At 40.3% G+C, this 24,626-nt stretch overlaps 2 protein-coding genes across 3 annotated transcripts in view; one reads left to right on the plus strand and one right to left on the minus strand.

The window, feature by feature from the left end:
• The window catches only part of sardh (sarcosine dehydrogenase), a 42,669-nt gene extending 38,953 nt beyond the window's left edge, over positions 1 to 3,716 (plus strand). For both annotated transcript variants that reach the window (XM_083983218.1, XM_083983217.1), the window contains one exon: positions 1,108 to 3,716. In XM_083983218.1, the coding sequence (XP_083839344.1) occupies positions 1,108 to 1,236 (129 nt within the window). In that variant the 3' untranslated portion in view covers positions 1,237 to 3,716. The remainder of the gene's footprint in view (positions 1 to 1,107) is intronic.
• On the minus strand, positions 2,398 to 20,457 carry dbh (dopamine beta-hydroxylase (dopamine beta-monooxygenase); the record flags this gene model as incomplete). Its single annotated transcript, XM_083983229.1, has 12 exons — positions 2,398 to 4,495; positions 6,552 to 6,711; positions 7,100 to 7,227; positions 7,449 to 7,508; positions 7,944 to 7,982; positions 9,946 to 10,089; positions 10,252 to 10,418; positions 11,432 to 11,534; positions 13,973 to 14,149; positions 14,607 to 14,864; positions 16,368 to 16,514; positions 20,089 to 20,457. The coding sequence occupies 12 exons, from the start codon at positions 20,455 to 20,457 to the stop codon at positions 4,382 to 4,384; spliced, it is 1,866 nt and encodes a 621-aa protein (XP_083839355.1). The 3' UTR covers positions 2,398 to 4,381.
• Positions 20,458 to 24,626: the final 4,169 nt, after the last annotated feature.

Consider the following 24,626-nt stretch of genomic DNA (forward strand, 5'->3'; position numbering starts at 1 on the left):
ATAATCAAATGAAAAATAAACAAACATTTAATTAGTTTTTTTAAGACAGTTAATGAAAATCAGTGCACAATTTGACTAACAGTTTGACTTGCATGCATTATGGACTATCCTTAACAAGTACGAGAGGGTGTCTCAAGCACAGCAGGACGTTACTTCTAAAGTAAGTGTATGAACAGCAAATGACATTGGTGATTTGTAACCGATTTTCTATTAGCTTAAATAATAAGCACACTGATATTTCATCATATTGCAATAAGACCTTCAGAGAAACAAATGGGTTTACAGTAATATCAAATGAATGAATCCTACTACCAATATGTATCTCTCCTGATGACAGCGAGCAGCATGCTGCAGGATTTCCTTTTAAAAATGAGGGACTGAGAGGATTGTGAGGCATCAAGCCAAATTCAAATAAATCTGGATCCTAACTGGATTTAGATCATTGCTGTGTGTAAAGTGCTTGTCCATTTGTACTGAGACAAGGTTGTCAAGTGTCCTTGCTGGTTTGCGCCTCTGTCATGTCATACGGCTACGGACGGTTTAAGGTGGAATGACGGCAGCTTTGTTCCCACATAAGGTTGTCAGTCTTTGACCACAGTGCTGTTCCTTTTATAGCCTTCAACATGGAAATAGTAAAAGCTAAGTGGTGATGAAAGAGGACAGTGTGTGTGTGCGAGAGAGAGAGAGAGAGAAAGAGAGACAGAGTGACAGTTCAGTGGGAGAGCTGCAGGGAGGGAAAAGGGAGTCAGTCAGTGAAAATTAGCTCCCTGTGTTACGAGGGAGTTGACACTGACTCATGAGTGAATAAATTGCTTTCAGTGTTTTATAACTGCTGAGTTCTCTGACTTCTCTTATAATATGAGTGCAGTGAAATGGTCCATTCTTGATTGCTGTGCCATTTGGGAATGGGAACACACAAAAAAGGGGTGTGGATTAAAGGGTCATCTTGTTTTCTCTCTCTTTTTAATTTCCACCTTCTCCTCATCCCCCAAAATGTTTTCCCTCCCCTCTGCTTTTCTTGCTTATCTCCCTTTTGTTTTTTTTCTTCACCTCTTATGTTTTTTTTCACCTCTTCATTTTATTTTATTTTCTCCCTTTCCTTATCAGGTGAGTGCTGATTTCATAAAAAGCGGCGAGTTTACCATGGAGAGGATGGGAGTGACATACAAAGCCAAGGCCCACCTCAAAACTCCATTTGATCCTGAGAATAAACGTGTGAAGGGCATCTACGACTGAGAAGGACCACAAATATAAAAACTGAAGCAAAGGCACACTGGTAGGAGGATAAGGCTGAGAGAGGTGCAACTGTGTTTTCTTTGTTTCTTTTTTTTGTACATTCAGTTGCATCTGGTTCAGTCTTTACCTCTCTGTCAATTACTAGGTATTTCAAATGCTTGAATTTTGGTTCAGATTATATAGTTGATTTAATAGAGAACTTGAGTGAATGTCATGTTTAATATGCTCATATCAAAATTAAGCTTTTTATGGAGAGACTAAAATCTGTATCATGATTTGAAAAGCGGTGCTGAAAATGTTTTGTTGTTGAGGGTGCTTCAAGGTCTCAACTCCACATTTTTATGCCTGCTCTGGAGTCTGGAGAGTAACCACGTTCTCTTGTGAATGCTCAAACATGAGTAGTTTAACTATGAAGACAAATTCAAGAGATAAATCAGTTTTATTATTCCCAGTAGATAAGTCTTAATTAAGAGTTAACAGCTAACATAGTGGTGAACCTGACTCACTAGCATGATTATAGCTGTGATGGTAACCTTATTAATGAAGATCAGTCAGCTGTTTTGTAACTAAAACCCTGCCAACAAGGCTAAAAGTTGCTTAAAGACAAATGTTCAATTAGTTTCTATTGGCTTTCTGTGCTTCAGGCCAAGAGAGAGGTAGACCTTTTTAATAAAAACATACTGGTTATTAGACTCAGGTTGTTAATACTAATTTTGTCCTCAAGAAGCAGTATAGTTTATAAAACTGTAGTGATGTAATATTTCTTTTCTTATTTATCCTATGAGGCCATAGCGTGCTCTGTTGGGGAACACAAGTATTCTCAAACTACACAGCCGCCCTTCGGGCAGTTGAAGTCAGATTACAGTGACTGATGTTTGTGCTGATAATAACGACTTAGAGTTTTACTTTCTTGTGTCATATCTAAATCTGAGGCAGACAGCCTGAGTGTTTATCAGAGTTGGAGAGAAAGCAAGAAAGAAACACCCCGAGGCACAGTGTACCAGCCGGGGACAAAAACGCCGCAGAAGAAGAGTGACAGAAAAAGACAACAGTTATCAGAAAGCAGCTGTTAACAGATACAACCCCTCTGTTTCCTGATCCGTCCCCATGTTGCTGCGCTCTGCACTTTTAATCTGCTGTCGCCACCGTTTGCAAACTCAATGCTTCGTTGTGTTTTGTTTTTTTTGTGTTTTTTTTTCTTTTCTAACCGATACATTGTTCCATAATGAGACTATCTGCTTACAGTTTGTACGCTAAAGAACTCCCATTCGCCTTGTGCCGTTAAATCAAACTCAACACATTTTGTGCATCTGCTTCACAGTAAAGCAGTTCAGCAGGCATTATCGCATCTCGAGTAAATGTGAAGAATCTGCAGGAAGTGCGTTGAAAACAATGTGAGCTTCATGAACTTGGTGTGGAGTAGCAGATTAATATACTGGGAGTGTACTGTAGGACTTATGAAATAATACTGTGTAAAATCATCAATATGAATCATGCTAAATGTCTGTTTTTGAAGTTTTTTGGTGCCTTTACATGTATACTGTGTGTGTATATACAGAAATACTGCTATTAAGTTAGCTAGGTAGCTCCTGCTTTGTGTCGACAGAAAAAATGGTGACTATCAAAGAATCAAAGAGAAATCACTGGTTTAATACCTAATAATAACTGATTTATTCTGTACGTTATGTGTACCTAAGTAATTATGATGTTTTGGTAATTCGTCCTGTTTACAAGGCAAAATGTAGTTTCATAGTTTATGTTTAATGACACTCAACGCATAATTTGATTATGGATTATTATTTCTATTTTCTACTTGTGTTTACATCAACTTGCATTAGAGCTGTTCAACCCAAACCAAAAAGCCAAAGCTCATCACACACTGCCGGCAGCAGCCAAAAAAAAAGTGGGTCGAGGTAAAGGAAGGCATTTGTGTGTGTATAACCACTACTTGCCCCTCAGATGTGTGTCGCTGCACGTTCAGCACAAAATGTTTACTAATGCGGAATGATTCATTGATTCTGCCCAGAAGGCCATTAATCATTGAAACTGTTGTTCTCAGGAGTAGCTTAGGTTAATAATGAGATTTATATGGGAAATGTGAAACAGACTGATAAACACTATCACTACAGGTCTTCTACCACAATGAGCCCAAAGGTCTTTCATAATACAGTTTCTATAACTTCTCCTCTTCCCAGAGTGTGATGTGAATATTGTAAAAAAAAAAAAAAAAAAAAAGCCTTGATGACAATAAAAGCAGGTGAAGTGTAAAAAAATATATATACAGTATATAAAATTCAAATATGGTTCCTGTACAATTGTGCATCCTGGTTATTGTTGTCTAACATTTTATAAAACAACAGAAATGATCAGTCAGTGAGAGGACGTAATGACCAGTCAAATTATAAATGTAACATTACGCTAGACTCATTTATTCTGTCCAAAGTGATTCATGTATTAATAAATGCCTTTTTAACTGCCAACATTTTGTGACATTTATTATTTAACACACAAAAAATGATGCAAGAACATACAGCAGCATGGAGCCAAAGAGAGTGTAGACTAGAGCTGTCAGATACACAATACAATTTATGAATTAAAATTAGCTTTTCATATATCTATCTATAAATGCCACCTAAATCATTCATTATAGAACCATTAATTACAAACTACAATGACTCAACAAATAACAGTGTATCACATCTTAATAATAGTTGCTCATTAACAATGTTGGGGATCAAAACAACACAAATATGAAGGAGAAGCAAAATCATATTGATTTGCCTTTGAAGTAATGCAACAGATACTAATGGCTAATATCAAAACTTCAGAACACTTTTGTCCATTTCACCAATTTGCTTGTCATTGTTATTTTTCTGTGTTGTGCATTATTAAGTATGGCATTAGAAATACAGTAATGGTGCAGTCCACTGCTCTGAAAATTGACGTGATAATGACTTTTTATTAACTTGCCTCTGCTGAAAATAACAGCAGCAGTGCATCTTTTTATCCAAGCAGCAGACATGAGAAACCCCAATAAAAGATGTCATTTGTCCCCAAACATAAAGATGAAACTAGAAAATTCTGAACTCAATCTGAAAACAACAGGAGCTTCTTTATCCAGGCTCAGTTTGGCCACCACCATGCTTCAGACTGGGGGTGTAAGGGGCCGGCTGGTGGGTGGCGCTCCTCCCTCACAGGGGTAGCGAGGCTTTTCAAGAACGGTGGCCACCACTGGCAGAGGCTGGTTTTCCCACTCTCCCTGGAGAAACAAAATATATACAGTGTTTTTGGCATGTGAGGTGTTGTTGGGACCTAAAAATTTCAAAGAATGACAAAAAAACAGGAACTGTCCTTGATATTTGGACAGCACATTTTATAGAGGTAATTACACGGTTGTCACCGAACAATGGATCAAACATTGTGAATCTTCAGAAAATGCACTCAAGGACACTTTTTCTGTGGTCTTTATTTACGAGAAGCAGCTTGAAGACTGAAAACGATGCTTTCTTTCTTTTATAAGATCCTGTTTCTCAACATTTGTAGTTTTTTGTGTTTTTATTGTTTCATTTCAGTTTTGCCAGTAAATCACACATTTAGTCAGTCACAACAACAATAGAATACAAGCTTGCTGACATTGTGCAGTGGTATTTAGGTTGCACAGCATATTTATTGGACTTCTTATGTAATTTTTGTGATTGGTGGTGGTGCAGATTATGTGCTTATCCAGTGAAAGTGAAAACAGGTCTACATCAGTGCTGGAGTCAGAAGAAAATATGAAATTGTTCCACTGTAGATAACTTTTTGTGTATGTTTGTTAGAGAGAGAGAGAGTGAGAGCGAGAGCGAGAGCGCATAGCTACATTTATTAAATGTCAACACTCCTATTGTTGTTTTATTTCTTATTGCATATTCATTGCACTTCTCCAGCTCACCCTACACTTACCTCAGCAAGAGGCTATGGAAATAAAATGCCATCACTTCTCTGCAGTGGGAGTAGGAGCCTTCCTGTGGTGACTCTAGCTTTCAGTTGTTGTTGGCTTTGTCTTTTACGAACTTCACAGTTTTTCTTGCTTCTTACTTTTGTTGCTTATAAAACTCGCACTTTTATGTGCATGTGTGTCCAGCGTCTGCATTCCCCATCATCATCATTTTCTTATCATCAAGTTTTCAAGTACCAAAGAGTAGGTGCTGCCCTTTATAGGAAGTATTGACAGAACAAAGACTAAAACTGTAAGAGCCTGACTACAAGCTGGGCTGCTGCATTACTCTGAGTTTATTTCACGCATGATTGATTCCCCCTAAAATATCTTGAAAACAGTTGTCTTTTAAATGCCCTCCAGTGGTGGCACCATTAATGGTACGCATTTCAGTTTATTTAAAGGCCACCCACTGATGCTGAGCTTAAAGGCCTCAAAAACCTATTTTCTGAAGTGATGACATGTTGTCTGACAAAACAAGACATATTTTAGACTCTTTTAGTGTAGTGTTTTTTATCAGTGGTTTGGCTATTCAGAAAAATATATCACATTTTTTTGTTTGTTTGTTAATGTTAGCGGTTTACTGTGAGTCATGGTCATCCCTTTCTGATTAATGAATCACTGTTGCATTGATCTGAAGGGTGTAACTAAATGGTGCATTATGATCTCTTGTCCTGTTGTCAAAGCAACAGTGTCTGAAGCGCTTTTCCCAAGGCTGTCAAGTAAACAAGTGCTAAAGCTAAGTAGCAATATAGCAGAACTTAAAAACAGCTCCTTTGACTGTGCATGTGTGCTTAAGTAATGAATTTATAAGTTATAGAGAGATAATAAAGATTGAACATCATGTTGTCAGCAGCTTTAATGAAATAAACAAATTAAACTGAATCCTCAAAACACACAAAATCAATCCAGATATCCCATTTCTAGCTATGTCTTAATTGGCTGGATCCTTTAAATTACATATGTTTCTTATCTTCTAACATTAGTTTTGTAACATGTCCCCTGTAATTGTGCTCTTGATGTATTTAACAAAACACTGGGATGTGTGTAATAGCTGTATTGCCCTTTGTGTGTGTATGTAGTTGCCCAACTAATGCTACACATCAAGGAGGAAGCTTTTTACTGGCAATCTCGATCAAGGCACAGACATAGTTTTGAGCTCTATTTAATTTATTTGCTCTGATCCTAACATCCTGTGTGTGAGTGTGTTTATATAACAAGTTAAAAAAGATGTCTGTTCAGCTTCTCTGACTCCTGTCCAACTGATGTCCGTGTTTGAACTGGTTTAATTGGTGGCTTGGCAGCCCGTGGTTTTGTGTGTGAGTGTTTGGGGACTCACAGGAAAGAGTCGTGCTGTCGACTGGTTGCAGTGCATGGAGATGGGGGCTGTGTTATAAAGGGAGTCCAACACTTCTCCAGTAAACGTGTCCCACTGTAGCTGAGAATACTGCTCCGTCACACTAACCTCACCGCACACACACTGATCATTTCCCTGGAACCTGGAGGGAGGATGAGATGGAGTGAGGAGAGGCAGGTTGAAGGAAAGTCGATACAAGAGAAGAAGCAGAGAGATTGAGAAAGGAGGAACAGATTGGAAAAAAAGACCAAATCAAGAAATGGCGTTAGGACGATACAGTTTCACTTTAAAAAGGACATAGCATCTGGTTCTTGAGATTAAAAGAAGCAATCACCACTTTGGTCCTTGAGAGTGTAGAAGAGAGGGGGAAGGGATGAATGTGGAAAAGAAAAATCGCTTAGTCACACAAGAGATGGAGAGGAAGATGCTAAATGAACAAGAGAAAATGAAGGACAAGAGGAACAAGTAAAATGTTTTAGGACAAGAGAGAGAAAGAGGGAGAGAGAGAGAGTTATTTGTGTGTGTGCTACCTGTTAATGAAATTGAAGTATTTCTGCAGGTATCCTGGGTCAACATGGCTTTTGCAGAGCTCCAGCTGAGTCCGAGGGTAGTAATGAATGTAGTTGACACACATTTCCTCCATGATGCCAAAACCTCCCTGAGGAAACAAGGAGATTTGGTGTGAGGTGGGAAAGGATGGGTGAGAGAAGGGGGTCAGAGCAGGGATTATGGGAATGCAGAAAATATGGTGAGTTTAAAGGTGGAGGGTGAAAAAGAGGAAAAATAATTTTAAAAAAAAGCACTCCAGGTTATTTTGTTGTAGACAGTGTTCAAGGTGAACTTAAAAATAGTCCTGTGTATTGATAGTGTGCTACTCACCACCGTAGGCTTGGTCCTATCTTCTGTGTTAAAAGTACACTTTGTTATAAGGGCATCACCCTGCAGGAGCGCAAACACATCAGCAGTTGCAACCATAATGTAAGATTAACAAAGAAGCTGAAGATAGTTTAAGAAAATTCATTATCTAACATCTTGTTATTAACAGAAAGTTGCTCAGCTGCTATGGTTTTGTCCTGACTCTTCTCGGGGGAATATCCTACCACAGCACTGATTTCACCGCCTGTCCCTATTTTCACACCATTTAAGCACCTTATTCAGCAGCAAAGTACCTAATTCAATACTCTGAATGTAAAGGGGAGGGAAAGAAATACATCTGGGGCCCTACTGTTCAGGTGTAGCTGGCTGAGCTTGCAGAATAGTAAAACTTCCATTCTTGTATGAAGGTAAAATCTGCTCAGTGGAAAATGAAACCATCAAATAGTCACTGCCTTTGATAGTTTCAAATGCAGGCACAGTCGTCGACTTTATACTTACGGGTAAAACATTCACCATTTTATGTAGAACTCGGATCGTCTGGAAGAAAGAATACAACAAACAAACAGTGCATTGAAATGAAAATATATCTGATGTTCATTTTTAGGATTCCTGGGCTCTCCTTCACACAGGCTACATTTAGACATGAAAAGACTTCACCTGAAGCTGTAATCTGTGATGTGATGACAACCTGCTGACAGCAATTTGTTCTTCCCAACTCTCGCAAGTCAGAATTCACTCCCAGATACAGCGTGTTTCTCCACAGCATTTGTACTTCCATCTTAATTGTGTGCATAATTGAACACTTTGTGTAAAACACATTTATTTCACACGCAGCAAGATAAAACACCAGTTGCTCTTGATGCTTTCCTTGGGGCCAGCCTTCATTAGCTCAGTGTGTGAAAAGGCCTATTAGCTTTGCTGGGAACGGTCTGATAAAGTCTTCATAGGCCCTAATGAGGCTGCAGGGTTTCCAACAACAGCACTCAGGTACACTCACAGTAGTCTGACATCAACAGCAGCTGGAGATTTTATCAGGCAGTCTAGCAGATGTCCTTCTCCTCTGTGTGTGTGTGTGTCCGTGTGTGCTTTTGCATGTACCTGCCTCAGGATATTGCACATAAATAAAACACAACAGATGTCAGCAGCTGTCTCTCAATGACAGTAATGTTGTTGTTTGTCAGATTAGATGGTGATGGACAGGAGGGTTTTTGCTTTGTTGCCTTGTGGCCTCAATTCATGTCTCATTTCTTTGTATCTGCCTTAGTATAAATGTCTGTAAAACACAGGCAGGTCAGTAAACTGAGGTGAAGTTATAGCCTGGCTATTTGAGTGTTTAGTAACTTGTGAAAGGTCATATACAGGACTAAAGTTGTTCCTTTCCTTTGAATTCCCCTCTGCATTTATAACCAAAGAGCCCAAAGTAAGATATACAAGTCAAAGAGAGAAGCCTCCATTACCCAAAAACTCTTAAAGGTGTACAGAAAAGAAAATTGAATTTGAGCCCACTTTGGGTCATAAAATTAATGTGATAACTCATCTTTCAGACGTTGTAGGCCAAACTTTGTGCAAAATTCTATTTTTGAGTAAATCCGGGATGAAAGTGTGTATTTTTTTTTTCGCATTGGATAGTGCAGGCGCACGGATTATACGTCAGCCTGTACACGATTCACCAGCCACTGATATTGGATCCGTCATCCGTCATTCAAACGTCTGAGACACGCACACACACACGGAGCTCGGGCTCGCCCCAAGCTTTGAATATCCCGCCCGCTCGATAACGACCAATCAAATTCGTTTTCCTCACTCGGGTAAACTCGTGTTGCAGCTCGTGACAACTCGGCGCGACAAACAGGACAAACGGCCATTTCTGTACACCTTTAAAAACCAACCACTAAGCCCAATTGATGGCTGAAATTGTATTCTATTTACTACACTGAATAAGCATCCGTCTGACCACATCGTAAATGCATTACTTCCTCCTATTTGAGTAACATTTGTTAAAAACAGCAGTGCTGTGCTGCTGTCGGAAATTATTTTTGCCTTTTTAAAGGAAATTAAAGATTTAGCTGTTTTTAAAGATGTGTGTCTTTGACAGGCAACAATGGGCCCACATTATTATTTTAGCTTGTTAAATGTGTTGATAATTAGAGGAAAATGCTGCAGTCTTTTCAGGGCATTGTGAAGTACCGCTTCATTTTGCCTACAATTACAGTGCTAGTCTCTTTGCCCAGTCATGAATAATACAAAACACATTTGTCAGTAACAAGTACTCCTCTGACCATCAAACATTTCCATGTAATATTCAGCTCATGTATACAGTAGCTAATACATTGTAGGTCATCCTATGCAAAATGAAAGACTGTAATAAGACTTAATTAAAAGTGAAATGCTTTTATTTTTGAAATGTGTGGTAGAAGCAGCAAAATGATCCCAACAGCCAGCTCAGGGTGGCTGTTGGGCCTACAAGTAAACAGTTCCTGTGGGTAACATGAGCCCTCACCTGGTAGTGTGTACTGAAGTGCTGGTCCTCCTGTACCACCTCCAGCTCTTTGCCTCCCCTCACCAAAACTGTCCTCACCCCACGCCCAGCCAGGTGGGTGTGCAGCTGGGACGCAAATATATAGATTCCTCCTGGAGGCAAAGCCTGGATCAACAAGACAGACGGAGGAAACAACTTTTCTTTTTAGGTCATAGTCCAACCAAGACTTTTGTGCTAAAGAGATGAAGAACTTGAAATATGCGGCGCATTGTGGGCATTTCTGCCTATTCTTAACAACTGAACCACATAAGATTTTTGTATACATACAGTCTGGGTACACTTGGAGGTGCAGTACCCGCTGAGGTAGAAGGTTTGTTGTTTGGGTGGGACAGCCATGATTGGAGTGTAAACAAGGCCCAACTCCATTATCCCTGCATCGTACCGCCTCAGGCTGGGGGTGTAATGTAACCGTATCCCTGACGAGTCACGACGGCCTGCATTGCACATTTTAAAATACGTAACAGACAGTCTGTTACTAAAAGATCATTAAACACATGTGAGAGCCAGAATTGTTTTTTCATTAAACCAGGCCACGGAGTTTATTTTGGGTGCTGTTTGTCGCCTGCTGCAACAAATTTAAGATTTTTGATGGAAGAATTACAGTAGAAGGAGAGGAGAGAGGATTATAAGCATGTAGAAAGAAATTCCCAGGTGTTATGAGTTTGTAGTATGTGCTCTCCATCTGGTCCTGGTCAGGACACATTATGCCACTTTTTGAATCATCTGGCATTTATCTTGTATATACCAGCACAGACAGCATTACAGTTTTTAAGCCTACTAGGGGGAAAAAAACACTGTAGACTGGAAATATTCCTAAAATATTCAGAGGAGAAGTTTAGGTTCAAAAGTTCAATCCAAGAAGATGACCTCATAGCCTAAGGGTTTAATTCATTATTTCCCAGTTAATGAGTCCAAGTGGTGACCTTTGCGGCGTGTCATCCTCATCTGTCTGTTGTTCCCTCTCTAATGGAGACATTAAATTCTTGAAAAATACTTGCAAAAACTCAAATCAATCATTGAGCACACCAGTGTTACTGTCATTTATGCTTGACTTTTAAGAGTTAGTTGTTTCAAAGCCTTAGTTCTATCTCTGTTCAACCACAGGAAACTTTGAAGGAAGACATAAGAGGATATATAAAATCTTAACAGAAAACAACTCCAAAAACCAGAGAGATGTGCAAAGAATTAGAAGATGGAAATTTAGGCGATGTGCGTATTGTAAGGTCAGCTCGGGATAAGAAAAGCAAAGTCTGTAGTGACTTTTGCAGGCTAGATCAAAAGGTATATCTGGAAAATTTTAAATGAATCGCTCAGTTGAAGATAAGCCTTGGGCTCCTAGAGCAAGATACAGACAATCTGCTGCTTCTCTGTGTGTGTGTGTATAAAAGAGAGTGATCTGAACCTAGTGCGTGGTGTGTGTGTGTGGTTACATATGTACTCTATGTACCAGATATAAGGAGAGGGTTGTGGTAATGGACCTCCAGACGAAGGAACCTTGATGATCCTGGTCCACCCATAGGTAGGCCTGCAGCAGGAGGATAGTAAAAGGCCTGCAAGCAAACACACACAATTCATTATTCCTCTCATTTATGCAGAGCTGCTTTGAAGTTGTAGCAAAGACTCTTCACATATCGCACTGATGATTTTTGGATGTTGAGTAAAAGCCTTTTTTAGATTTAATATCCTCACAATATGCACAGCTTGTGCTTTGCTGTTATTTTCTGATGCTGCTGTATTAGATAAGTCATACGTTTCAGAGTGGGGAGGCCACTTATGGACTTTGACAGTGTTTTAGTGAAAGGGCCCAAAGTATAATCACAACTTTGAAGGCACTTTAAAGGGCGACTGTCCAAAGGCAAAACACATTAAAGTGTCTCAAATGTTTAGGATGGAGATTTTTTTTTTTACATCCCTGCTCATTTTCTCATTCTGTTCAAGGCAGACGTTGTTAGAGCATGACAAAAAAAGGTCACCCTGAGCCAACATGCACCAGTTAAGAGAGTGGAAGAGACACTCTGTCCTCTTTTAAGTCTTGACAGGTGTTTCTAAAACTTTCAGAAGAGAAAGTAGGATGTCTTAAAATACCAATGGCAGACTTCTGTGATCAACTTCAAGCCTCTTTAAGATGTGATCTTTAATCAAAGTGGTGCATCTAAGAAATAATTATTACATCGTGTCTTATCATGTCTCACCTTCCTGCCCAATCTGCAGAGATAATAAGTAGCCTAGCTCTAAAAATATCAAGATGCCAACTCAAGAGCTCCAAACCACCCACAGAATTTAAAACTGCAACAGATACAGACTGATCACGATACAGAAAACTGATCATAGTTTTTCAGTCCTTGCATCGACCGTGTTCCTTGCCGGGAACTTTCACAGTCTTTTTTTTTTTTAGGCCTTTTGGGGGATCTGTGAACAGGCTTTAAAACATGTCTATCGATTATTCCTAGACGGAGGAAGGTTGTATCCTCATATGGACGCCCCCTCTGGGATGCCGCTTGTGAACACGTGAGGTTTATTTTCTTTCTTTTCTCCTATCACAGCAAGAGAATAATTCTAACCTCTTTCCCCCTGGATATTAAACTCCATGCTCTCATCAAGAAATCTTCTTCTGTACAGTTTGTAATGGAAGGAAGAAACCGTTTTATTCAATCATGCTCCAATGTGTAACAGTGAAATCCGAAGACACATGTGCTTCTTCTCCCCTTGTGCTGCCCCATGTGACAGTGTCGTACATTACTGTTTCATTTTCCTCTTTCAGACTTCGTCTACTCTTATTCTCCCTTGCGCTCCCTTGTTTTGTGTTTTTGCACAGTCACGTTTCCCTTCTGACGCGGTGCCGGGGAGAATGAAACAACACTATTAAGAGGTGATGAAAGAGGCCTGAATATTTCCCACCTAATCTTGTCTTCACAGCTCACAGCTCACAGAAGGCATCCTGCTTGGTTTTGTTTGGCTGGCAGATAATCCAATCAGAGTGGGGCCATGCTGGCTGTGATACAGTGGGGAGCAGAGCATAGAAATATGGTGACAGGCTCACGATTCCCTGTCCTCTTTGCTTTATGTGAGCAGCGGACTGCCTGCTTGCTTGGTCAGCCAGCTGGATGGTAGCCATAGCATGTAAGGTGGGTGATTTAATACCTGATAGATGACTGACCGAATGACTAGTTGGCTGACTTGTTCACAAGGAGGAAACAGGTGCAACTCTGAGGAAGCTTGCAACCGCAACATACTCGTTGGAAACTTTACTTCCCTGAAAGCAGCTGATTACAACTCCATAGTTATGTTTTGTTGTCAAACAGCTGTAGTCATTATGATAGATGCCAAGGAGGATGTCAGGTGACTTTATAAAGCTGTGTACGTTTTTGTAAACCGTAGTGATGAACTTATTTTAACCAAAAACATGAGTCAAAGTAGTGAAAAATACATTTCTATGTCGAAAACCCAATGACCCTGATTTCTGAAGCGATCCTGGGGTAGCCTACATGCTATCGTGCACTCGAAATGTCTCAAAATTTTTACAAAGTTTCAGTTGGTTAAGTTTCTAGCTGTCAGAAAGCAGCAGAAAGAACACAGCTGTGATGAAACCTTTTGTGCATTGTTACCTCACCAGTGTGCATGCCTGTGTGGATTCATTCATGTTCATGTGTGTACCTTAGTGTCCATGTGAGCAAGTTTGGGAATATTTGCCGCCCACACACAGACTGTCTCCGAGCTCTTAATAGACTTGTGCTGCGTGTGGGATCATCTTTGTGAGGTTTTCTGCTCGCAGTTCAAGCTTGGATATTACTCTCGTAGGAGTTTTTGTTTATCTCTTATAATAGATTCAAGCACTGGACCAAAATGAGGCCTTATTCCAACTCTCGCTTTCAATTAGACACCTTCTTTGTTTGTTAAAAAACTTGACTATGTGTTTGTATTTGTGTGGGTGCCCCTTTAATGTCATGATTTAACTAGTTTGAGTCTTAAATTTTGCAACCTATCATACCTCGGCACCCATAGCCCATGCAGCTAGCACATGGCGGCAGAAGTCGAGCTTGCCCGGCTTCATCTTCTCATCACAGGAGCCGCTGTAGTCTGGAACATTGTGGACATCCGGGGAACATTCAAACACCTCTATGTGATGCACGATGGCCTCGTTACCTGGAGTTATCACTGATTCATACTGACAGACACACACACACCGAGAGAAACAAGTGAAAAAAGAGAAAGACATGTTGTTTTAGACCCCCCCCCCCAAAAAAAAAAAAAAAAAAACTAGCAATTTTACTAACTTGGAATTGGATACATAAGTCAATAAAAATTAAAGCTGTCAAACGATTATGTACAAGATACTGTGAAACATCATTATATATCTCATGGCATCTGCATTTCATCAAGTTAATGTTTAGTGGGAAAAAATAAGGATGTGAGGTGATGTGTCTGTTGTGTGTCTATTCCATTTTTCTTGATTTATGTTTCTCCTTTCTAACCATGACATTACAGCCCATGTTGTGTTTGGCCCAGCTGGCAAACAAGGAGCAGTAATAGCTGCCTGTGGGGGATGTCTGTCTAAAACACCCACTCCACTCGGTGTAAGTAAACTCGATGTTAAGTGTTTCTATTTTTAGAGGCGTTCACACCATGACAATGTGGTTCTTGGGCATATTTTCAGGCAGCTTCTGGATGAAGCACCAGTAGGTGGTCTCTTGATTCGGTATGATGACATTTGGCGCCACAACATCCAGCGTCTCCACATCTGGAGGCAGGGTGGGTGATGGCATGTCAGGGCGTAGCATCAGCACTCTCTGTATCCCTGTATGGATCCGGGACAGGTTCAGCTGCTCCAAAGAGGCAAGTGGTTGATCCAAGTAGCCATAGATGATGTGCACGGTTCCCTCCTGATCACAGCAACAAGGAATGAAAAGATATTTGGCCATTATATACGTATATAATGGCTGCGAAACAGAGCATCAACAGCATGACTGTGTATTTCACATCAATAGTCTCTATTATTGGGCTGAAATCACTACTAAGGCAAACACAGGGAACTTTTCATTATGTTGTCATAGTGATGTTCACTGGCTTTGTGTCTGCAACTTAGCAGTCAAATGTGGTACCATGGAAACCATAATCAGGATAATAAATGCTTCAGTGGGAACTTTCTAAGCATTTCATGTCCACACCTAAAACCATGGGCTCTGCATGATTAGTCCCACTGCTTTTTTTTTTTTTTTAAACACATCACATACAGCAATAAAAACACACACCTTCCCACTCGCACATGTGCTCTCTCACTTACACACTTAGAGTGCTAATACACTATGTCCCTCTTTGGGCTATAGACAGGCAAGCATCTTTCCCACCGTATCCCAATCTTCTCCTCGCCACCTGTTAACTGTCAAGTTCAGTCAGTTCAGGCTGAGAGACGTGTTTTTTCTCTCTCTCAGTGTTTTTTATTTTTAAGCTAGAGGCCATATGCAAGAAATGAAATGTGCATATCCTTTAGAGATCTATCAATTGTTATTTGCATGGCACCAGACAAATAAGACAAAGACAAATTAATAAGCAGCAAGAGAAACAAGTCGGTTAAAATCAACAATTAGCTAGGTAAACGCTATGAACTTCATCTTTAGGACTCCAGGATTCCAACAGAGTTGCATCTTTTCCTCGTCAGACTAACTTGCTGCTATTATTTGACTTTCTTTTTCACCTACTGTAATCAATCCCACTTTAGACTGATGTTCAGCCCACCATTACAAAATGCGAAAAATGTGGAAATAAAAAATAAATAAATAAATGGAGAATAACAGATAAATAACAATAGAAATAGCATTCTTCGTAATCTAAATGATTTTTTATTGGATTTATTTGGGTATTTAATTATTTCTTAATATATTCATACCTACGTCATTTTTTGTGCGTCGTAGGCTACTCTCCCGCCAAAAAATGTGTTGCCGGAAGTGAATGGTAGTGTTTGTGGCTTTGCGAGAGCTTCGCCCTTTAGAGTTATATTACTTTCAGTAACTAGCAAGACAGAGGCTAGCTGGTTAGCGTGCTAACTTAAGCCGAGGAAACGACATACAGTATTAGAGACAAGAGTTTTCACCTCTGGACACTTCTCACGGCGAGTGAAGGAATGAAGTTTGATGCTGAACCAGCGACATGTCACGTAAGTAAACAGCTGCTAATGCTAATGTTAGCTAAGTGTAGTAGTAGCTAATAGCAAAACTTAGAAACAGCAGGAGACAGAAGCCAAACCACTGATACAGTCAGTACTCACATAGTCTCCTCCCACACACACACACACACACACACACACACACACACACACACACACACACACACACACACACACACACACACACACACACACACACACAGTGAAACAAGCCTCCACACACCTCAATGAGGTAGTCTCTAGGATCACAGGTGCTGAATGGTCTTTTGAAGAGCAGGTAGAACCCATCAGGTTTCTGTTTGGCTTCAATCAGCTCATAGTCCTGCTGGCTGTCCAACGAGACGTGACCCTCACTGTCACTCCAGGCATCCTAAAGGAAAAGTCACACAATATGCTCACAAATAGCCTAATGAACACCAAGTAGATATATTAGAGGAGCATGTTGTTCTGTTTCACATACAGTCATGATTTCAGGTGGGACGGTATTAGTCTAGATTGTGGATGGACCTGATGTTTGAGGAAATGAAGGGGAAAAGGCTCATTATTTCCATTTCAAAACTATAGGTGTAGAACAGAGGGCGTCAGTGGGTGTTGCAGAGCTGGTTGTGAACCTCAGTACCCCGTGCAAACCAAACTGAGAGTGAGGTAAGGTGCATATTTTATCTTTTTGTGTCAGAATTATTCTGTAGGGAAAAAAGTGATCAGTAGCTTTTAGTAGAAGCTTTTAAGGTTATTGAGACACAAAAGACAGCTTTGAGGTGAAATGTTACTGGACAAAAAATGTCACCGATAACGGCAAAAACAATAATGTTACTATTTGTTTGTTTTATAATGAACACAGATTTATAAGTTGTAGTATTGGTTTGTTTGACTGTGGTTTGTGATCCAGTTAATAGAAAAAAAATTAGTGTGGTGGTGGGTGTTGTGAAACCATCGCAACCCAGTATAGATGATTCTCTGCCAGGAGGCTTTGCAAGAGCTCAGTCTATCCGTTTCTGTTATGTTTCTCACATTCATATCTGTCCAGAATAGCACCTGAGATCTCTCTCTTTATTTCTGTCTCCCTCTCTGCCCCGCTTATGTAACTGTTCTGCACAAACTACAAAGATTTTGGAGTCAACAATTTTACAAAACACATATAGTGTATTTATATAATGTTAAAAACAGTGGGCAGTGTACACTATATAATATATGTGTTACATGCATGCGTGGAGAATACATTGACTATGTCACTATGACCTCAGTGGAGTTGTATCGTGACTATTTGATTTTTTTTTTTAAAAACACCTTCGAAGGATAGTAACACAAAGAGAGACTTTCATAGCAAAATATATCTACTTTTCTTGCCCTTGAAGCCTCACTTTAGTTTCTGCCAAACTCTATAATCATACCATACTGTCTGGGGAAATTATTGTGACCCAACAGCTCACTAGTTGATGTGATTATTGTTTTGAGATTTGAAAAACACATGTAACTACTGCACCATGTTAATATTTATCATCCAGATCCTGAGCTTGAGTTGTGTTTCCCGACAGGCCTTTGTCCATTTAGGAAATTCTTGAAGGTGCCTGCATGTCTCATGTTTTATTAAAGTAGGCTATAGGTATTGCGTATCTCTAAATATCTAACCAAAAAGAAATAAAGTGAGAAATCAAAATAAAAACTTAAAAACATATATTTATATATTTCGATTTTATCATGGCAGTCAAAGTCAAGGATTCAAGGTACCTGTTTTGAAAACAAAAAATGGATTTTAGGAGAGCCTGGACTACAGAGCATATCTGAAACATGCCTGTCTTTTTGTAAAGCTGCGTGTGTGTGTGTGTGTGTGTGTGTGTGTGTGTGTGTGTGTGTGTGTGTGTGTGTGTGTGTGTGTGTGTGTGTGTGTGTGTGTGTGTGTGTGTGTGTGTGTGTGTGTGTGTGTGTGTCTGTGTCAAGAGAGTGAGAAAGAGAGCGCACAGTGACCTTTCCTCTGCTGGTAATTTGGCCCCCCTGAGGGAGAAGAAACAGATGGAACAAGGGGAGAAAGAGGGTTGGATAGCAGGAGGGAGATCAATTTAACAAGAAAATACTTCACAATGATGTGAGTGCTACATTATGATGCTAGCAGAGATGTGGTACACTGGGATTTGGGTAACTAAAGGGAAACAAGCCTGAAATTGAGTAGAAATGAATGGGGCGGGTCAAAGCTACTGTTCTGCAGGGTTTTTGCTCATGAAAATATTGCATCAAATTCAATTACAATTTATTAACTGACAGTTTCTTTTGATGCTCCGAAATCCACTCTGAGGATTCACCCCAGATGTTTAGATTCTTACTGATCTATTGGTAAGTAAGCCCTGTGTGTGTGTGTGTGTGTGTGTGTGTGTGTGTGTGTGTGTGTGTGTGTGTGTGTGTGTGTGTGTGTGTGTGTGTGTGTGTGTGTGTGTGTGTGTGTGTGTGTGTGTGTGTGTGTGTGTGTGTGTGCCCCTGCAGCCCTTCTTGCTCCCTTGACCTCAGATTGAATCACAGTGGATATTTCTTTCCTGTGTTTTATCTCTGCTGAACAAGTCAATAAAACTTAGACTGCCCATTCTGCCCAGTTTTATTAAAAAAGAAGAAGCCTTTTATATCCCAAGGCTATTAGTTAGCTTTTAAAGAAATAGTAATGCAATTTATACCATTTATTCACATCACCATGGTGACAGATCTGCTGCAGGAAGCCAAGAAAACATGATGTCTCTCTCAATAACTAGTCAGCGCAAAAAATCCAAATCTGCCTCTATCTCCATAATATGTGCGTGGTACCTGCAGCAGATGTGAAATAAGTGGAAATTATTCAGGTTTCTTAGGTCTGATGGAAAAAACTAAATAAATACATACAGTATAAGAAATTTCAGCAGAGCACAGACACATAACATAAGTGATTACTCTGCATTGTGGAGAAATAGAAAAAAATAAGCGAGTGATATCTTGTACCTTGTTACATTAATGAAGAACAGGTTGAATTGAAAAAAAGCATGTCTCCATTATTTAACTCGTAACCTGTCATTCACCTTGTCTCTCAACTTAAACCCACACACACAGAAGCTAACATGTAGAAATACATTACTAAAGGTTCCAATGTAACAACAACCGCATCCATCGTATGTTATATGTATTATATGTTTAGAAATGCAGCCAATACAGATTTTATATTGAAAATATAACACTCACCAAGTTTGTTTTCCAAACACAAAGAATGAGAACAAGAACAGAATGAATTAGTATTCACTGTGCTTACTGTTTCTCATTAATATTTCCACACAAACTCAATCAAGATACTAAAACAATGGACAGAAATGCTAATTGAAAGGAAGGTAAATGGGATTTTACTAGAGAGATAAATGTTTTTTTTTAACCCAGAAAAGTGAAAAAAAAAAAAAAAAATCAACAATTTTCAGAAAAATGAATTGGAGTTAAATTTATTAAAAAGGTGTTTGTGGCAAAATGAAAACGAGGAATTTTGCACATCTCAATCAGCACGGGATTCAATTTTGATATGCTAATATCTGTTAATGATTCCCTGATGAACTTTAGCTATTAGTGCAATTTGAGTGATTTCCAATTAGCGGGGGCCGATAACATCCTTTGTGACTGTCTGATCATGAAGCAAGTCGTCCGCTGGCTCCTCGTGCAAAAACACCAATCTCACGCCCCGGGGACCACAGACAGATGAGGAACATAAGAAAGAGGGAGACCGCCACTTGATTAAGGCTTTCATGTAATCCCTGTGCAAATTATGAAATTGACAGGTGCATATTGAAGAATTCTTTTTAAGAAAGTGAGTTTTTTTTTTCTAACTGGCTTGACATCTCTATCTTTTTAAGTTCAGTCTGAACTTAAATAAACACAACATAAAGTGTTTAAAGTACAGCCAATTAAAAGACAAATTATAGAAAACATTACATCCCATCCTTACTTACCCCAAAGTAGCTCTTAGTCCCAGAGTCCCATAGCACCACCAGGTCAGCATTGGTCAGCTCCCCCCGGTCAGACATCCCCAGGACAACGCCGTATCTGAGCTCAGCCACCTTCAGCGCCATGTAAATCTCCTGGTTGGCGTAGCTGATGTTCCAGGCCAGCTGGAGCTCGCCGCGTGGGTCAAGGGGCACACGGAAGGGCATAGGAAGATGCGGGAGAGGGTTAGAGGGGTTTGATTGAAGGCTGGACACATCGACGGCATTGGTGGGTGCCTGGTACGAAGCCACCAAGATGACCATCAGAGCAGCCAGCGCAGTGAAGTACATGACGGTGACATCCTGGAGGCGAACGTTCCTATTGAAGATCTTCATCACCACCAATGGCAGAGCTCAGTCAGCTTCACAGTAGATGGTGGACAAATTCTCTCTTTTTTCTAAGCTTCGCTTGTTTTGAGTTGGTTTGGAGTTAAATCCAAAAAGTTGTGAGGAAAGTTTTTCTCACAATGCTGTTGTTCAGTATGAGCTGCAACTCTCCAAACTCAGAGGTGTCGTTTGCCTTGTCAGCTCTACTCTCCTTTTTGGCCACAGTAGACTCAATATCTCCTTGCAGTGATCAGGTGAGGTTGTTTATTCTTGCTTCCCGTGTTTTCTATCCTCTCAGGCCCTCATTTTCTGAAAAGTTTGACTTTCGTCTGAGTAGCACTAACTTTACAGTCTTTAGGCTTCTCTGTTTCCAAACCCTTGTGGGTATTGTCTTTTTCCTCTGAGCAACTGCTCTGTCTCTCTGTCGTATCCCCCCCCAACTGGCTTTTAAGAGACTCCTCCCTTCTGAGTTGTCTGTTTTTATCCAGCCTAATGGTATTACATTTGTTGAGGAAAATTGGATTGTATTCTTTAAGCCCTGGGGTCAACCATGATTCTGCACATCTGCCAGCCCCTAATTGATCCAAATTCAACCATGGACATTATCACAATCAGTTTCGTCTAACTAAACTTTATTGTTTGCTCCATCTCTGTCTTTTTTTGCTCTGGTGAACATGCATCATACATTTTTCTTGTACATTTCCTGACAACAAGTATTCCAAGCACTATACTTCTCATCTTGCTTTTTGGGTATTTGATTCAAAGTGAATTTCGGGGGGAGGAAGCTCTTGCGGAGGTGTAAACAAGGCATTAATGCATTAGGCCCTTTCCTTAAGCCACCGCCTAAGGCTACAGGAGACCTAATCAAACTGTCAATTATGGGTTTCAAAAGCAAGAGGGACACATTCATGGTGGTTTAAAAGGTTAGCACAGCCCTGGTGGAAGTGTGTGTGTGTGTGTGTGTGTGTGTGTGTGTGTCAGTCTGTGTGTTTGCAATCGGTATCAAACAGGTGAGAAGACAAAATGGATTTGGGACAGATATCAAAAGAGAATTGAAATACTGCTCCCTGGCCTTTCCCCACTGTCTACATACTCATTTGACAGTTAATCAAAGTTTGGAAGGGAATGCAGAGGGATAGTCAAGGGGGACATGGTTCTGTGCCAGCCAAGTCAATAGCAGCTCTGTTTTTTTTTGTTCAAAAATATTAAAGAGAGCAGTCACTTTTTTTTAAGTTTTTTTTTTTTAGAAATGCAGGGAAAATATGTCAGTTAAAAATTAAGCTGGAGCCAGGCCTCTTTCTTTTTTCAGGAAGTCACTTTCTTGCAGCGACTTACAGCAAATAGCCCTGCATGTATCACCCTTTTTTTCTGTTTATGTAGAGATTTAAAGGAGCATTATCGCAAATACAGCAGTAATAGCATAAAACAAACTGAAATATGCAAAAGATGGGTCGGGGGGAGCCATAACTAAATTTACAAAAAAAATCGCCAACAGTATAGTGTCCGTGGGGCAAATGCAGCATTTGTCTTTGTTATGATCCAAGCCGGCCCGGCGCTTGCTGCGTTCAAGTGCACTCGGAACTCGCAAATCCGACCTCCGAACCGGAAAAATGCAACAGTAAATTGTATTGTAGCAGTGTTAGGCTGCTTACAGTCACTGAATCGTCCCACTGCGGTCTGCACGTCACACCAACGACCATACATTTGTAGGAGGAAGTTGCAGTTGCTGTTGTTGCCGTTGTTGTGGTTGTGCGCGAGTAGAGCTGCCGCTTCCACTAGCGAGTTTTCTTTTTCCTTTCCCGCGATTGCACGTTCATTCAGCCTGGTGAGGGAGGAGGAGGGGGGCGGGGGGAGGAGGGAGGAGGAGGGGGGGAGGGGGAGGACTAAACGAGGCTCCTCTCTCTCTCTGACAGCTGCCCACTTGTTTATATCTGATATGCTCCGCCTGGCTCCATCTAGTGGCCGAATTAAGAATTTGGATTTGCGATAATGCTCCTTTAAGGTATGGTAGCATGGTAGCTGAATTTTGCCACCTTTGGGCAGAGCCAGACTTCCTATTTCAACCCATTTCTGCTCTTTATACAAACCTAAGATAACCTTCTCCTGGCTATATAGCCTTTACTGGGCAGATTTGAATGTGGTATCAATCTTCATGTACAAGTAATGTAATGTAAACAGCACATATTCCAAAATATCAGGCTATCTCATTTAAACGTCCTGCATATCCACAAAGGTGTTACTTCACTTGACTTTTCTGTACCTCCAACATGATTGTCTTCCAACTGTATGAACAACTAACCTTGCAAATTCCCAGCCTTGTCTGTGCAACGAAGGTAACAGGAAAGAGTGAACCATCGATCAACTTTGTCCACAGTGTTGAGGAGAGGTCCGACAAGGCAATGTAAATGAAAACACCTCTTCTACCTGCCTTCCACCAGCTGGTAATGTAAACAGTTTTTGCCATGTATAGATATAGTCTCATATCATTTCCAATATATTGACACTTGCTCAATTCACTGCTATTGAAGCCAGAATGGCAGACATAGTCAGGCATATGTTTCTTGATTTGCCACTTGAGTTACTGGCAGATACACGGATCAGAGTGCAGTTTTGTTCAGCTTTGATGGAGCCGATGTGCTTGGTCAGCCAACAGAAATACACAAATGGACAACATAATGTGATTTTTCAAGTTCACCAACCTGGTGATTAGCAGGGATGTTTTGATGAGAGGTTAAGAGACTGAACTTTGGGTCCTATTTCAATAGGATGGATGCAAAGACAGAGTCACCTTGACAACAATTTTTTTGTCTTTCTGCTTTTTTAATATTTTTGGGGGCTTTTCAGGATGTCATGCAGTAAAGGGCCACAAGTCGGAGTAAAACCAGAGCCACTGCCGTTTGGACCAAGCCCATGAGGAAAGCACTCTATGGGGTGAGCCACTAAACGCCCCACACTGACCACAATTTTTAACATCTGATTTAGTTTTATTGCAAAAAGACAATTTTCTTATCTGCATTATAGACAACATTAATACAAGTGATAAAATTCTCCATGAACAGTGTATCTGACAATAAAAAAAATGATATGGTACAGTAGCACCATCAAAACTAATGTCATAGAGTGCTTTACATAAACCAGATAAAATTAAATACACGGTTAAAGTCAACAAAGCAGAATAAAGACATTATAATATAAAGATCTAAGATGGATAAGCACTACGGGGAGCCAACACTCTGCAGGTTTAATTACCGCTGATCGTCCCTGCAGGTGCCTTCACTGATGAGTTCCTCTCCTCTACCTGAATGGGTGCTAATCAGCTGTTGGGAGTCTTGGAGCAGAATGAAAACCCACAGACTGCAGACTTGCCACCACCCCTCCCACCTCTCCTCGGTAAAGAAAGTAACAAGACATGAAGCATAAACACATCTGAAAAAGTGATAGGTCAGTCCGCACAGATGAGTTGTATGAAGATGAAGGAAGTTTGTGATTTAAGTTGACTTCACACCAATCTGCAGAGGTGTGCAGCGCAGTTTTTATCCACTCTGTGAAATGTGGTTGCCGGCCCAATACAGTTCATTTTCTGACCACATCCATCACGCAATTTATAGGAAGTGCCACCTCATTTGTACATTAGCTCTGCACGTCTCTTCTCATATAGGAATGATTCAATGAGTTTCAAGGAAAGCTCGTGATTAAATGAGCTGCAGGGTGAAAGCAGAAATTCTATGTGTGTTGGATTAAATTTTGCACATGACGTCAAACTGTTGAATCCTGTTTCCAGAAAAGGCTCCTAAAGAGAAAAGGTTGGGATGTGAGCAGAAAACAGAGAGTGAGCAGAGCAGAAAGCCATGGACTGGTATGGTGTTGGTTAATGTAATAAAGAGTCCCTGAGGCAAACAGAGATCTGCCTGTCCTTCCACTGTCTCTGGCAGCCACGTGAGTCCCTATAATCTCGTCTCTGTGTCTATGTGTCTCTGCATATGTACAATCATTGAAAATTGAAAATCTTTATTGACCACTGTTGTGGAAATTCATCTTTGGCCTCATAAAAAAAGACATATAATACTCAGTCAAAACTACACAGCACATACAACATACAAGAGCTTTAAACACCACAGATTAAGAGACAGGCATGTAGCATAGAAATGTGCAAAAGACATCTTTGAAAAAGTATAAAT

The sequence above is a fragment of the Trachurus trachurus genome, assembly GCF_905171665.1.
Source record: "Trachurus trachurus genome assembly, chromosome: 12".
In the NCBI taxonomy this organism is placed as follows: domain Eukaryota; kingdom Metazoa; phylum Chordata; class Actinopteri; order Carangiformes; family Carangidae; genus Trachurus; species Trachurus trachurus.